Source organism: Accipiter gentilis, chromosome 11 (assembly GCF_929443795.1).
Source record: "Accipiter gentilis chromosome 11, bAccGen1.1, whole genome shotgun sequence".
Classification (NCBI taxonomy): Eukaryota; Metazoa; Chordata; class Aves; order Accipitriformes; family Accipitridae; genus Astur; species Astur gentilis.
Window position 1 is genome coordinate 17,808,522 of NC_064890.1, and position 17,358 is coordinate 17,825,879.

The 17,358-nt window shown below is 34.2% G+C and overlaps 1 protein-coding gene across 5 annotated transcripts in view; it reads left to right on the forward strand.

The window, feature by feature from the left end:
- TBC1D22A (TBC1 domain family member 22A) overlaps positions 1-17,358 on the forward strand; it is a 189,686-nt gene that overhangs the window by 26,291 nt on the left and 146,037 nt on the right. For all 5 annotated transcript variants that reach the window (XM_049813947.1, XM_049813948.1, XM_049813951.1 and 2 more), the window contains exons 5-7: positions 4,278-4,348; positions 9,049-9,177; positions 10,135-10,197. In XM_049813947.1, the coding sequence (XP_049669904.1) occupies positions 4,278-4,348; positions 9,049-9,177; positions 10,135-10,197 (263 nt within the window). The remainder of the gene's footprint in view (positions 1-4,277; positions 4,349-9,048; positions 9,178-10,134; positions 10,198-17,358) is intronic.

Sequence of the window (17,358 nt, forward strand, 5' to 3'; positions counted from 1 at the left end):
TCAGTAACTTTCAAGCTGATGGTTAAAAACACGTGGATTTTATATTATAGAAAGAAAACTACTGTAACATTACGTATGATGTCTACTTGCTTCATAAGATAAAATACTTTCCTACAGTGGGATAAATCTTTTAAAAATAATATAATAAAAGGAATAATCATGTTTACAAATGCAAACAAATTTGAACTTTTAAAAAAGTTATTGGGTAAACAGAGTGACTATAGTTCATGACAGCAAAATTGCCTAAGTTAAAAAATTAATTTAGAATTAACTTGGGGTTAGAATTAGCTTGATACTTAAGACATAAAAAGTGTTCTTCCAACAAAAACTTCAAGGTAAAATTTTCTTGTGAGAAGTTTTTATAGCAGGACAACTGTGTTCAGAGTTAACTTTGAAATAAGGAGACCATATGAAAAAAAATCTGCAAAATTTGCTGTCTAGACTTCATTTTCAGAAGCCCTATCAGCATTCTCGTGTCTGTAAGTTAACAACAGAAAATAGCCCAATCTTAGGGAGGTAACATGACAACAAGAATAATCGCATTAAAACATATATCTTATCTTTAATAATTCTGGTGTATTTAATGTAGTTTGGTGATATTCTGATCCTCTATAGTAGCTTGTCTTTGTGAAACTGAATAGAATTTTATTTTTCTGATGGGAGTGGTTGTTACAGGCTTTAGATTAGAGAATAGTAATGAACGTTTGGACTTTATGTAATTTTTTTCCTTTCTAATGCACATTCTTACATGTTATTTTTAAAATATTCATGATGCAGAAAGTTGTAGTTAAATTTATCGTTATAGTTTGGTATAAGTAAGAAAGCATCAATCTCTGGGATTATTCTGAGATGAACAAAAACCAGGTTCCTTTGAAAATATTTTAAATAATTATTTAGACTTTATTTTTTTAAGCTACAGTTCTGTTTTAAAGATGGTACCATTTTTTAGTTAATAATTTAAGGTTTTCTTAACTATACAGTGAATTCTATTGGCTAGCAATGAAGACAAGTCTGGAATTTCAGTTGATGATTTGAGGAAGGGTACCACTGAAATATGCAGGGATGAGGACCACAAAGGAGGAAAATAAGGAAAAAGGAAGTCTGGAGAAGAGGGTGGAATGTATAAATGGGACTCGGGAGTGATCTGTAAGTAGGAAGTAGAGGTTAGGAAATTAGTGTTGTAAGGGATGAAGGTGTTCTTTTGGTTTTGTAGTCATGCTACTATCAAGGAACCTTGGTATAACAGTGAACTTCATCATTGTAACTTCTATTTTGTATGTATCTGAGTAGGTGCTCCTTCTGAGGTACCTCTGTGCTTAGAGAAGGGGAAGTAAAAAGAGTTCAATGCCTTGCCATACCTAGATCTTCTCTGAACCTAAAGTGCCTCTCAGCCTGCCAGTTTGGGCTTCCCTGACTGAAGCTCTCTTGTGTTTTTTGTTTTGGAGCTGGGACTGGTAAAATGAGCTTAAATTTGTTTCTGCCTGATAGTGTATGTTGGTTTTTTTTCCAGATTAAAGAGCAGGCAATAATTTGCCTATGCCAATTAGTAAAGAGGGAGGGGAAGAACTGTCGTTACGATTTTTGTGCAAAGAATACTTGTAAATGATCAGCATGTTGGATAGGGATGGACTGTAAATAAGAAAGAAAATAAAATGTAGTCAGTTACAGTGAGTGTAGTTATTAACTCTGTATTATATTTAATCTTACTGTTAAAGACATGGATAGGCTACAAGTAAAAGGAAATACAAGGCTGAGGAATCTTGTTTGCTGGAAATCAAATAAGTCAGTTCGTATTTGGTGTGTTTTTGTACTTTTTCCTTTAGTATTTCGTATTCTAGTCTTTGGATTGCCCAAAGTATATGGCTGAATTTATCTTCAGTCATGTTAATATGATATTCCTAAATGGTTAGGTGTTCTGCTGTTTTGGTACACTTACACAGTAATACTTGTCTAAATATAAATTGTACTGATAGAAAATAACTTTGACTTATTTATGTACTCTTGCTTTAACAAGGTGTCACCTTGATGCCCTTGTATTTCTTCTATACGAAAGATATAAATGGGTTCATTTAAAAAGAAAACTACGAACAAACCATGACTTTAAGTCAAAAACGTGTTAGGAGATATTTTTTTTTTCCAGTTTTTCCTATGTCTCAGTGTGGTTTGGCTTTTTCAAGGGTTTGAAATGTAAAAAAGAAAACCTGCTATTAATGAAACTTATTTTTGTCAAATACAATAGTATTTTAAAGTTTGTAGATGAAAGACAGTTTCATTGATGTTGTAGGAAAGTAATCCTTTTTCCTTAGACTGATTCAAGACTTGTGATAGACGTGTTCAGTTTCATATGATAGGCTGTTAACGTCTTGTTTCTTAATATCTGTTTTTTTTCTCTGCATTTTCTGGGTTTCTGGTCTGGTTTGATCCTCATGCAGCATCTGGTCACTGTTTTGCTTGGATTTTGGTGATGTAGCCTCACTGTTCCAAGTGAGATCTCTCTGCAGCCACTATTGTCTTGGCTGAGGCTGCTGCTCAAAGTGAGAAGGAAAACATAACTTGTTGAATGTGTATATCCAGTACTGTGAAGCTTTTCTTGCTTGAACAATTGTTGGTAAGCCCATGTCTGTTTGGAATAGTCATGATTGGTTTGAAGTGATCACCATAAAACCACTCGTCTACTTATGACCATTGCAGTCTTTCATTTCTGCCTTCTGCCAATTTTTCTCTCTTTGTATTTTCTGTAAGAAAAAGAGATGGTAGTATGAATTAATTCAGCTGGATTTTTTTTTGGCCATGATTTATTTCACTTCATTTTGATGCTGTTTTAAGACAAAAACATCTCATTTTAAGACAAAATGGATTTTACAAGTATCATTTCTGCTAGCATGTATCTAAAGTAAAAATAGGGCATCTTAATGATCAGGTAACTTCATACTGCAAAATCCAGGAAATCCAGGTTACTGGAGCTTTTTGTTTGCTTTAGTCGATGCTTCTTTGAGAAACTTTAATTCCTAATTAAGAAGTACTTTTTTTTCATTAACTGTTTAACATTGATACACTTTTTAAATCAGATTCCTTTTTCTTGGAATATATAATAATTTTGTAAATAATGTACTGGTTTCAGTGGACTATGTTGTCATTCCTGGTTAAAAATAGTTGTGAATGTGTCTAGAAATCATTTGCTCTATGATAACATACCACGCATGATAATTTGTATTTCTTGATATTATAGATGCACATTTCTTTTAGAGTTGTAGAAGGAGGGTGGGGGTGGGAGGATGAAGACAGATGTTGCTAATAGGAGTCCTTGTCGTAACAAAAAATAAAGAGAATATGCATCTATAAATGGCCAAAGTAGAGTCAGTTGTGATATCCACTCAGAAAGTTCTTATTCTAATTACTTTCTTCTATGTTTCATTTTCTCGGGGTGGGTAGGTAGACAGAATGTTTTTAAAGGCTTTTTCGACATGTAGAATTTGGAAAATATATGCATATGATAGGGACCAAATTCACTGGAGTTAATTCAACTATATATATATTATTAATTGGAATAAGTATATACAAAGTAAAATGTAGAATTTTGTTGTTCTATATTCTTTAGCAGGTTGATAATTTGAATTTGTGCACTTTTAACCTATATTTTCTACTCACAGCAAGAAGATAAAGAAAGAGAAAGAGCTACAAGTAGATGTAAAAATATTGTTTCTTAGGGACACTGTTAAGCATTTTTGTCATTATATTTTCCATGATTTTTCCTTTAATTTTTTTCCACATGATAAACAGTTTTCACAAAAAATACATCAAGTCCCACAGATCAGTTTAGCTGGGTATGGTATCTGACAAGCAGCTTTCAAGAACAAGGAGTACAACACAAAGAATGAGATTACGGCATGGGATTCATTCAGACATAAAGTATCGTTCTGTTTCTGTAACTGCATATCTCATTTTTAACTGGGATCTGTGTAAGCATATTATACAATAAGACTTGAGTATCTCTTACATATGAGCATAAGGCATGTATACTAAAAAGTAATGCTGAGAAATACTCCAGAAAGTTACCTTCTCACGCTCAGGACCTATTATCATAGGTATCCCTGTGGGTAGTAATTATCCAGTATTTTATTAATTCATTAGAATTGCCATATAATTCTGATTTCATTGGACTTTTCTTCTTATAGACATGATCATTGTTGTAAACAACTATGCTAATTTGAATATATCTGTGTATATTAATTGATAGTAGTTTCCTTAGTTCTCACAAAATACTTCTCTTTTAATAGAAGAATTACGGAAATTGAGTTGGTCTGGCATTCCCAAAAGGGTTCGTCCAATTGCATGGAAAATTCTTTCAGTAAGTTGTATTTTTTTCTTCTTCTTCTTTTGCATTTAGTAGTAATAGTTTTTTCAAAGCATTGCAAATAAGTTTGCTTGAGTTGTAATCTATCAGTGATACTTGAAAACATTGTGTCTTGTTGCTGAATTGTAGTGAAAGTTCTGTTCTTCTGCTCTATTTCAAGATTCATTTGTCAAACTGAAAGGAGGGGAATGAGAAGTAGTGGTAAATCATGTCAGCTGTATATCTTTATTTTTCAGCCTGGCTTTCTGTGAAAGAAAGGCTTATGTGATAACAGTGGGCTCTTTCAACCGATTTTGATGGAATGGTGGAGAGTTCAAAGACAAGTACGTTCTTACAGTTTTCTTGAAAATAGGCACACAGTAGAAGAAATGAAGCCTACCAGCGTCCTATGAAAGGCTTCACTTTGCTTTCACAGTAAAGTAACTACAAGAAAGGATTAATGCTGTACAGAGGAAAAACTGTGATAGGATCTTTCAGTTTTTTGGCTGATTTTTCTATAGTGGTTTAAGATGAACAAATCTGAACCACTGTGGTCAGTTACCTTGTGGCATTGGCTCTCCTGATGTCAGACCTGTGAGTCACTTCAGGCAGACAAGCTAATTAAAAAGCTAATCACTTTTTTGTAGTGTGAATTTTTGGCTGGCTGAGGTCTCTGAACTTTGCCCGGTGGTCAGAGGATTTTGCAATGGCAGTAGCTTGGGAGTAGGTTGACTGAAATACCATGGAACAGCACACGGAGGTGTTTCAGTCGGGCATCAGAGACAAGCTTGTGGGAATCTGGAATTCTCTGGGTTTGCTGTTACAGAACTGGATTTTTATTAATCTTGGTGCTTGCACTGTACTGGAAAAGGTTCTTCTGCAGAAATACAATGTATTCCTCATAGGACTATTTTTCATGTCAATCTTTTCAGGTATAGTACTTGCAATGGCAAATGGTTGTGCATTTTAGCTGTTTTTTCTCTTCCTGTGGTTGGGAGAAGAACTTGTGAAAATGTTTGTATTAAAAAGAAGCAAAAATCTCGTGCTGTCTACTCTCCAGAGGCTACGAGAGACACTTTATCAGCAAATCTTCATGCATTTAAGAACTGTTTAAAATTCTGAGTTATACACACAAGTTTAATACTACTGATTTTTTCAGAGAGTAGACTTAAATAGCTTTGCTTTTTATAGAATAATTCATTAGAGAATGCGAAGTATTTACTTCAGATTGAGACTGATTTCCAGTGACTGAAAGAGTCTTGCTGATAAGTTCTACTAAATTTGCAGCTTAGTTCCTTCTAATGCTAAATGCAGAGTAGCTTCTTAATGGTGGATATTCAAATACCCTGCTGTAATTAAAATTAAATATGCAGTGTACAATTTACTGTAGTTCTGTTTCCAAAGTTGTTGTCTGAGATATTGCTAAAGAAAAGAGCATTTCTTTTTTTTCTCTTGAAGTTTAGGATGCCTGTTTTAAAACAGTCACAGTAAAAAAAGTTATGGCTAACTCAAATTTAACTTCAAAACACAGTAAGCTAAAGCATAAGGATAGGTTAAGTTCTGAATCAGAGGACTGACACTGAGGTTTAGAGAATTGGAATTATGCAAAAGTTAACTGCAGTCACTTTCGTACTTTCAAGTAAGAGCATGGGCTTTCCATGAGCTTCAGTTTCATTCCAGAAGTTGATTTTAGTTTAGTATTCCTGAGATTCCCAGGAATGGATAAATTCCTAAGTGTGGCATTCCCTTGTTCTTTTGTTTAAACCGCTCCAGTTCAGGATCCATTCCAGTTCAGTTGTTATCTTTGGCCATCTTGCCATATATCTGCAAAGAAACTGTCTTGGGGTTATTTTGTTTTTACTTTAAAAACTAAGTGGATTTTTTTTTTTGGTGTAAGACACTTCCAAAAACATGGTGTGGGGTTTTTTTGTGTGTGTGTAGGGGGTGGTGGTTTTTTATTTCGCTGTCACCAAATAGCAATATTTTGAAAGTTTTCAGCTTTTCTTATGTAACTCTTATTATGATTTCTTATTTATGAAGTGGTCCTCAATTAATACATTCTGTAAACCCAAAGACGAGTCATCTAGTGATCATTACTTTTCTATACTGTAAGGCAGCAGCTTGTTTCATCTTCTTTCCAAAGTGGGGAAGAAAAAGTCCTTTGAGTATTTGTGGTTATAAACTCCATGATGCTTTTCTCTAATGGTAATTAATTTTTAAGTCATGTTAGTTGTTTAAACATGTTACCTACTGCTAATGTACGTCCCAGGTAAGAGGGGGTAATGTGATAACCACTTGTGCTATAAGGTGCACTGGGAGCTATTGGGGAAATAAGTGTACAAAAGCAAAACTGTTTTGGTTAAAGATCAGTTGCAAAACCAAAAAAAAGACCAGGAAACCAAAGAAACCAAAGCATAGTTTAGAGCTGAATTAAAGCCTGGATGTGTTTGTTTTGGAATTATTTGATATACTGTACCTAAACAGCTTGCAGAACTATTCAGGCTCACTTCTCTTATGAATAGCAAAACTAAAGATATGGTTGCAAAAGCCTTTGGAGGAAACTAATGAATAAACAGATTAAACTCTCCACCAGTTTATTCCCTGATGATATGTTGCAAGCCTTTCCAACTTTTAAAAATAAAACCTAATCTGTAACGTGAACAGGAAACAAGACATGTCCAATTGAAAGATTACTTCAGTCTTTGAAACTGAATAATGGCAAAAAGACTTTCTGAGAAAATATTGGTATCCTTCGAACAATCACATTTGATCTCACAAATGAATTCTTTTCTAATTGAACTAAGATATCCTACAGGAAAAAAACAACAACTGACTGTTGAGAGTAAATGGGAGGCAGAATTCAGTATTTAACTTAATAAAAAAACTGGGACAGGATATTAAATGTCAGACTGAGCCTTGAGGCAAAAGTTAATCTGGTGCGATTTAAAGTACCTGGAACCAAACGCAGGTCAGTACGTCTTGAAAGATACGCTTTCACCAAAGCAAGTACCTCTTAAGGTATCTGGAATGTAATATGTGCATATTTTTTTTCCCCTAAATGTTGAGCAAACCAGAAGTTATACAAATAGGACATGATGTTGGATTGTTGCAGGAGAGTAATGGAACCTCTATACTTATTCTTAGAGTGTTTAAATTTCTTGTATAATTAGCAATTTTAGCACCTTAGGTTCACCCCTTTCATTTTTGCTTGTAGTGTTTAGGACTGAATAAGAAAGTTGTTTTTGTAGTTAAATGCACAGCATTTCATTAGTTACTTGCAGTGGCTATGGCTCATTGTGTAAGTGCAAATACATGCTGCACTTCTAGTATAGGATTTTTTTGATGCTACGAGGATTATTTTTGTTAGGGAATCTTAAATCCGACACAAATTTCACTGTTTCACTGTGGAAGGAGAGCTTTTGTAATATTGACAAGTAATATTTTAATTTGACTTGACTAGTGAATAATACAATTATTAGATTTTTCTTATATTGTTAGATGCCCAGATCTCTTTCAAAGCCATCTATCTTCAGAATGATTCTTATATAAAATATTTTTTCAAGACTGCCATGTATGTAATATCTGAACTAGCTTTCTTTTTTGCAATGTTATGGGATATTGGTGTTGATTGTTTGAAATCAAGCTGCTTACAAGAAATCATTAACTATTTGTGAATATTCAGGATACTTTTTGATATCCATTTACATGAATAATGGTGTTTCTATTAAGTGTACCATATATATAAACTGAACATTTAATAATATTCATGATACTTCCTTTTGTAAAATGCTGAAATAGTAACCTGAGCATGTGTTTTTTTTAAATGGCAAGTAGGCTGACATGACAGAAGTGGGGAACAAACTGGACAAAAGAAGAAAATGAGAATGGACTATTTTTTTTTTTGGTGAGGGAAGATTGGGATTTTCAGATATATGCAAGTTCAGTGAAGAACCATTCAGATATATTTTGTACTTAATGCAACAACGTATAATCCTGCACATCTGAGTGTGTCCATGCCTTATGCAAAATAAGATAATATTTATAAATTGCTTTTGGGAAACGACTAAAGAAATGCACGGCTAGTGCTCGTACATCTAAGAGCCCAGTCACTGGTGCTATTGAGTCTTTTTCTGTGATGAAACTTTTAATAACCTCTTGAGATGAAACAAAAGCTTGAAGTTATTTTTTTTCTCATCTGAAACAGTGAAATAAAGTAGCTAGAATGTTTTAAAAGCTTTTGAATTAATATTCCATTGTATTACAAGTTTAACCATAATTTAAATGTATTTGCTAATATATATAATTTCTACTTGAAGGCAACTGAGATAATACGCATTTTGTTTAAAAATTTAATAAAATTGCTCCAATAATGGCCACATAGGAATGCAGAAATTAATGAACTTGTATAGCATTACACTTATCTGAACTTATTTATTTGGTACTTTCTTTCCAGAAGGCAAACCTCATCTTAGAATTCTTCATGAGAAATTGCTTTTTAAAGCTGGAAAAACTTGAAACTTTTTCTTAAAAAAAAGAAAAAAGGTGATTTTAGTAAGGTGTCTCGTATCTGAACTTTAGTATCAGTTGGAATCCATGTAGGGCTGCATGGCACTAAATCAATTGATTAGCTTTCCTGTTACATGTAATCAAATGGCAGCGGTGCTTTTTTGTAAGGCAAAGAGTAATATCCTTTTCATTTCACTGTTTTTTTTCAGGGCTATCTTCCTGCAAATGTGGACCGAAGAGAAAGCACTTTACAAAGAAAACGCAAAGAGTATTTTGCATTTGTTGAACAATACTATGATTCCAGAAATGATGAAAATCACCAAGATACCTATAGACAGGTAGAATGCCTGTTGCAGTGACTTTTACCTACAGGTTATCTGCTAAAAAACTTGGAGATTATTTTTTAAGTTTGCTACTGTTTTTCTCTATTTCTTTAATCTTAGTTGATAGCTCTAATTGTTTTCCTGCAGTTTAGAAGCAAAAATATGAAATATTTTGGTCTGAAATTTGAAATAGTGGATTTCTTTTAATGTCAGCTTTAGTCGTGCCATGTGGTACTGCCATTCAGTGCTGCCATGGTTTTCCAATTAAGAATAGTAGGGTTTTAAAATCTTTCATCTCCTGCTCAGACCCTCCTTTAAATGAGTGAGGATAGACAGGGAGAGTATAACAGTGACTGTTTCTTACTGGCTCCATACTTATGCTTAAGAAGGTGAAACGATGTATGATGTGCAATAAACATAGGTGTGTCAAACTTACCTGCTTATCTGGGTGGGCAAGAAACTTTTCTTCAAGTTTTGTATTAAAATGAATAATTTGTATCACTAAGTATAGACTAAGCAGTACTACTTTTGCCTTCGTTAGGACAGAAGAAGCTGAGGTTGGTCTTTCAGCTTCAAGCTTCATCTTTAGCAGCAAGAAGTATATATAATAGTGTCAATTCAACATGACTTTACAGGAATAGTAGCATGTATTTACTCATGATTACCCTGAGGTAATGAATATTGCCAATATGAATATAATTTGCAAACAATAAAAATGTGATACAAGGATCCTAAAAAGTGAAAACAAAGTGTGTATGTGTGTATATATATTTTTTTTCCTCATTCATAGTTTAACAATGACAGATTTGGCTGTATGTTTTGAAATACAGTAAATCCATGTTACTCCAAAAATAGTGATACAATGGGATTATAAATAATACTGTAAAACCATAGGATTGTTTTAACTATTGCGGTGTTGAAAAAGTGTAACTGTTGCTTCCTTTTACAGTATTCTTCTTTCTGTCTAATTAGATCCATATAGATATCCCACGCATGAGTCCTGAAGTTTTAAGACTTCAGCCCAAAGTAACGGAGGTAAGAATGCTATCTAAAGATTATTTTTTTTGAGAAATCATTTTATTGATGAATCTAGTATCAGCATTGATTAATAATTAAATTGACAACACTTGCTATTGTGACTTCAGAACTAGCTTAAAGTCCAAAAAATAACGATATACAAGTTTAGGCTAAGAATAGCATTTTAAATATAAGTAGTAAAAAGAAAGGCATCTCATTAATCTCCTGCATTGAATTTGTCATTTTTTTCTTCAGTCTTGTGCCTTTGAGGGGTTTTTTTACTTTTTTTCTTTTTATATATTTTGTTAATAATGTGTTTTTGAAGTAACCTAGAGCATAGTTCCCATGTTTCTATGTGTATGTCAAAATCATTCACGGTCTGGAAGTTCTTATCACAGTGTCTTCCACTTGGGAAATACTCTTATTGTCAATTCGTAGCATGACTGGTTTGTGTTCCTTATTTGATTTTGCTTCTTTGTAAGTTTTATATCTTGAGTACGCTCTATATATTCTTTTACTACTGTAGTAAATATACATCAGTTGGTCTATATTGTTGTGTAATTGAATCCCATGGGGACTTCTCTTAATAAAGTATATAGGTCATAAATAGTATAGATGGTGTGAATCATCCTCTTTCAATTATTTCTTTTAATCCTTCAATTTCTTCTCCTTTCTAATGATTCTAGTTAGACCTTCAAATGTACTTCTATGTAGTTTCTGTTAGTATCATTATAAAGCCACATAGAACATCTTCTGATAGTTCATTAGATGATATGAGAAGTTAAATGCAGAGCTAGCTTTCATTTTTTTTTCTACTCTTGCAATTACTTCTGTAATGGAAGTGCTCCTCCACACATGTTGGAGAAATTGGTTTGAAGAAACAGCCTATTGCTGTTTTGAAAGAAAATGGTATAAAAATACTGCTTTCCATCTGCTTTCTACACAGTTACGTTTTACCTGGGCTTTTCTAGGGATGAATCAAAGACTAAAGTAAGAAAAATAAAGGGACAAGAAGGGGAAACAAGGCCAGCAAGAAATAAACCATTAAAGAAATTAATAAGATCAGTGTCAGTGTTGTAGCTAGAAATGAGCCAATAAATGAAATTGGAGGTGAATTGTATTTCATGGAAAAAATTACTACAGAAAGAAGAACGCTTAAATATTTAAGAGGAAAGAAATACTTGTGCTGTTTCAGCAATAGTGTCTTTAATTCTAAAGATGTATTTGCATTCAACATGAAGTGGTGGCTTTTTTGGGGTGAGTTTTTTACTTCCTTGCATTGCATGATTAAACTGGTCTTAAGGTTTTAATGAACATCATCTGTGTCTCATGAATATGACTGTGGTTCAGATGTACAATGGTGTTTTTGTAGTTCTTAGTTTGGGTGAGAATAGCCCAGAATGATGATGGGTTCCCCCCCGTCCCCCCTCTGTGTTTTAGTGAAGGAGAAATTAGAAGCTGTTTAACTTGTCTGGTGTAAGAATCTATGTATATTCTTGTTTTTAAAGGAAGATTGCCAAGTACAAAATTCTTCAAAGACGACTGCTAGATGGTATATTTATTTCTTAATTAGCTGAACAATTGTAACAACAAATTTAAAGTAGAAATTCCAGGTAAACATCTTCTGTAGAATATATTTAATGTCCTTTCTTTTAACTAATTTATTTGGATGAGAAGTCAAGTAGCTTAATAAAATTATACTAAGAAACAAAATATTCTAATGGGAGAATATTTTGAAGTAAAGTGTAATTTAGTAAAATGGTGAGATTGTCAGATAGAAATAGAAACCTGTAGGATCTTGGGCTAGTTTTGTCTTTTTTTATTTGATTATACATGAGAAAGATGTATGTCTGCTCTGAAGAGATGGTTAATACGTTTCTTTAGACTAGATGCAAACTTGATAATAGTTCATAGGAACACAACTTTGTATTTACCATGATATCTGCTTTTTCCATAATACAGTTAGAAATGATAGAGTAAACTTGTATTGATATTTAAAGAAGATAGGGTCAAGGCTTTCCAATATTTGAAATGTGTATTTTTGCTATATATTTAGTGTGTTGTGAAAAGCATCCTACAATAAGACATTGAAAAGAATTAGAGTTACGGGATAGTTACAATCCCTTTTTGATTGAATGATTAACTTAGAGCTAAAGAGTTTGGGAATTTGGAGAGTATATTAATGTGAAAAGGATAGTAGTACAATATTTTTTACAAGCAGTCACAGCTGAAAGATTTTTTTTTAATAGCTGAATTGTAATTAATCTGAAAATAGGCTGGTTTAATGAGAATGCTGACAGTCAACTTCAGAACTAGCAGATGCTCCCAAAATAAAACACTCATTTCTTGGGAGCAATTAAAATAAAAGGGAAACACTGTGTCTAGGTAACTTCTTGCTAAGTAAAATCTGGTATGTCAATAGAACTTCAATAGCAAATATTATTCAGTAAAGTTTCAATCTGGAATGCAGTTTTAGTTAATTTTGTGGGATCATTACATATGTGAAATTATTTAGGTCTTTTTTTGCTTTTAATTGTCTTTTGGCAGATAAAAACATTGCTCAGGTAGCATATTCTTTTAATGTGATTTATTGAGATCTCATTTGCAAGTTGTTGGGGTTTTTTTTCCCATAAAATTAGCATTGGTTTCATTTCTAGTTATTTGTTAAACATGTCCAAAGGTATGTTTTTCAAATGCTTCATTGGATACGTGCATCTTAAACACTGCTTTAAAATACACATATTTTAAATCCACACTTTTTAGAAACTGATTGCTCTTGCAAGTGACATTACGTTATCTTCCAACACTAATAATTCTATTTCATGTATACAGCTCCTTAAAATAATTTAGTTTGTTCAATACAGCCCAATAACCCTGTTCCGATCATACTTACATTTCTTTACTTTGAATGTTTAGTGACTTGAGCCGTGTAACAAGGGTAATTGGGTCAAATAAAGTAGGTGGACATACTTCTCATTAGTGTGATCAAGGCATTGTACAACTAGAGAGCTGCTGCTTTCTTGTTTAAAAAAAACAAACAAAAACACAACAAAAACCAACTCTCCCCCCCCCCCTCCCCCCCAAAATCCCTGTTCATACCTTATTGCATCCATCTTTCCTACTCCAACACCTTTTTTCTTTCCTAGTGAGTAGTAACGAAATGGATGGAAAAACGTTAGAAAGCTTGGAGGAGTGAGATATGACAGTTGATTAACACTTAAAAAAACCCAAACACCCAAAAACAAAGGTGTATTTTAATAATATTCTATTAGTCGGGTGTGAGTGGTCTTGAGGTACAGAAGAACAAGAATGTGAAAAGGGTGGATAGCAGCAGTCAGTGGGATAAGGGGAAATCTAAGAAGTATTTGAGTTATAAAGAAGTGATAGTGATCTGATTTAATTTTTACTGGTCCATCAGTATCCTGAACTTGACAGAGTCACAGGATCTTCATGCATTAGATGTTAGGGCTCCACTGGTGTGACTAGATGTGTAGGCTACTGGCAGGGTGGGCTTGTGTGTGTCTTTGCCTTTGCTCCCTGTCTGACCCAAGGGAGTCAAGCCCACCTTGTTTGATGTCATCTTACAAAGACTAGTGCAAATGATGCTGGAAGGGTCATAACATCCAACTTTTCCCTTGTTTTCTCCTCAACTTTTCTGGGGTTTTGGAGCCGTACCTTAGCCCAGCCTAATCCCTTATCCTCACAGGGGATCCCGTCCAACTCCCAAGGGCTCAATGCAGACAGGGGCCTCACATTTACCCAGAGCTGAATCCCTTCTAGGGAAGGGGAAGACATTGCTGGTCCCAGGTGAGCAACAGTCACTTCCCCTTTTTTAAGGCGAGATGGCAAGAGCTATAAAGAAGAGAAGGGAATCAGAGTATGGGTGAAAGACAGGTTTCAAAGGGTTGGCATTGTGTGCAAGGCTGTTATTGTGGATATTATGGTGGATTTTGTACATACTAATTTTGTGATGCTGCAGAGATTTAGAATAATGATACCGCTACTAGGAAGAATGTTACTTAGAATGAGGTGAAGAGACTGTAGGTGACAATGCTGGAGAAAAACGCTAGTCAAAAGACCAGAAACATAACGCGTGTGTAAACCTCACAATGTCTTCTGACTTCAATTTCCAAACGTTACTGTTCCAAAATTTTTGTTGTTCTTGGTGGTATCTGAGTCTCTGTTCCCAAAGAGCTTTTTATTAGGGTTAATGAAACTGTTTTAATTTCTTATCTGAACTTGGAATTTGGTTTCTGTAATGTTTCAGTTTAGAAAAAGGTGTTTCGAGTCTGTTGTGTGGAAATAGCTCATTATTATATGTTCCTTTTTAAATCAGTTTAAAGTGTTTATTTTTATGGGGGTTATGCGGAACCTGAGTGGGGGGAAGATAATGTTGGAGCAAGGACTTAGAGGACTGGGAATAAATAAATAGTGGCCTTCAAAGAGGAGGAGAGGGGATTTGGAGGTCTTCCCCCATATAGTCCAGTCAAGTTTACTTTAAAGACTAATGACTGTAAGTTTAGGTTTAATAAATTTGATTAGTTGCTGTGGAGTAGTCTGTAATCTATTACCAATTTCTGCTTTATGTTTAACTGAGTTGTGTTGAAATGGATAGTACATGGCTGTGTGTTTCCCGTCTATGCTTGCATGATATGGAAGAAGTAATTTCAAGTAACCAACACAATTTAAAAATAGTTTATAAATTTGTCCCCATCTCTTCTTCCCCTTCCCCTTACTTGGAAAACGAAAAGCAAATTCTCAAAAGCTTTTGTGATTAAAGGTTTGGGGGTTTTGGAGTTCCTCTGAGGTGGCAAAACCCACAAAAAATCAAAAATCTGCATTTAAACTAATGGATTCTTCTCTTTATGTATATGAATATAGTTCTGACTGTTATCATGAATGAGAGTTAAATTCAAAAGAGAATAATTGTTTGGTAATGACATCTCTTGAGATGTAGTGGTTCCTTGTAGAAAAGTAATTCCAGTTTCTGTTGCTGGTTTGGAAATCAAGAAGGAAATCTTTTGGGAAAGTGACCTTTTTAATGAGTCCTATTTGAACAGTGATGAGTACTGCATAGAAACTTAAATCAGTCTGCCTTTCATGTTTTCAGTGCTCATTTTTTTCAATTCAAAACAGTAAATGAAACTTTATGAAAATGGGTAGAAAATTGAAAACACTATTTCAATGTGTGTTTGTTCAATTTCTGATTAGATGCATTTGGGGATATTAAAGCTGATGTGCCAATCACTGAGTGATCCTTCCTGCTCAGTAGTAATAAAAAAAAACCCAAACAAACCCAAACAAAAAAGCCAGCCCTTCTTAGTTTTAATACCTGGATTTTAAAAATGCTTTGAAATCCATAGGCATCTCAATTTGCAATGCAAACTATGTATATTATCAGGTTCTAAGGAAAGAAAAGGTTGGTGGTATGAATTTGGGATTTGTTTGACTTGAGACATGGCTTCATGAAAAACACTATTTTTAGAATTTTTACTGTGGATATTTTGATAGCTGTTACTGAATTACTGATTTTTTGTTTGTTTGTTTGTTTCTCACTGTGCATATTTTGTAACTCCATCACACTGGGAGTTTTTTGTTTAGCCTAGTGTGTAACACTATTCTACATTCAGCGATTGGTATTTAGATAGGTTTTTCTAGTCACCTCTATCTGATATTTGTTTTCAAGAAAGTTATTTGTATTTGCAGTATGTTAAACATGTCCTTCATAAAAGTGAAACACAGAATGGTAACACTGATAATACTGAAAAACTAATGTACTGAAACTAGAAATGGCAACTGACAGAAGCAGGAAGGATGGCTGTGCGCTAACCAACCTAGACAGATTTGCAGTTTTCCAGTAACAGTAAAAATATGACATAAACAACTGTAATTTCATAAAGGTATAATTATATAAAATGTGAAAGCAAGCTGTAAATGGCAGAACTTAAGGTCTTTATACAGTTATTGATAGACAATGAAACCCCACTGGTTATTGCTTGATGGGCAGAGGTTGGTATTTTTTCAGTTTAATATGCAGTGCATATTAAAAAACATAAGGTGACAGGACTAGCACCAAGAAGAATTTATAGCTAAATGAATAAGCATCTTGGCTAATGAAAACAAGAGGCTTTTATGGAGAATGTGCTAAATCATTACCTCCTTTTCTGCCTAATCTTTGCCCCCAAACTGAAATCACACTGAGCAAAAACAGAATCTTAATTGTAGCTGTAATGAATGAGGCACGAGCTGTGTTAAGGCTTGTGTTTCAGTGCCCACCAAAGCTTTTAATATTTATTATTGGGGACCATCTCCCTTGTTCTGTGGATTTTCAGCGTGCCAGGGAAACATAAAACCTGGAGATCAAGGAAATTTGATTCTCAAAAGAAAGCCTGTGGGAGAAAGGTAGATGTTGATATTTGGGACTTGTTTTAAAAGCGAAAGGTGCCAATCTGTTTCAGCTTCAGGTAGCTCATGTGGAAGCCTGTGATGGGACTTTCAAGCACCCAGATGCAAGTCATATATACTTAGACCTTTCCTCACTTGAAAATGACTGCAAGAGGGCTTTTAAACTAAAGAATAGTATTTTATTTAGAATGGAATTAGAATAGTCAACTTCTTAATCTAGCAAAAACTTGAAGCGAGAATGAATAGAAATAATACAGACTTCATAAACTAAACTCCCTCTCCATACTGCGTCCTTTCAGGGCAGGTCTTTTATGAACTTTCTTGAAGCCTGAGCATTCATTGACTTCTGGGGTTGCAGTAAAGTACGCAATCTTCTTGGGGTCCTTACAAAGTCTCTCATTTTTTATTAGTATTGAGGCCCAATGCTAAGAGCAACATAGTCCTTTGGTTGAGCTCTCCTTTCTCTCTGCTCCAGTTAGCCGCCTCTGTGTTCTGGCTTCTTGGGCAGACCTTCTAGGGAGAGAGCAAATGCTCTTTTGCTTCAGAAGATTATACCTGATTGAGTACCTGTAATTGGGGCAAAGCACGTAGAAGTTTTCACACTGCTCCTTATTTGCAGCATTTTAAAGACACGTAGCGTGTTCAGAAGCAAATAATGGAGAGGAAATACAGCTTGTCACAGATGTAAATTGTGTCAGAGAAGTTCTGCGATTTCCTGGCTCCATATTCTTCTCATGCTTTCCTTCCCATGATCAGATATGTTGTGACCTTAGG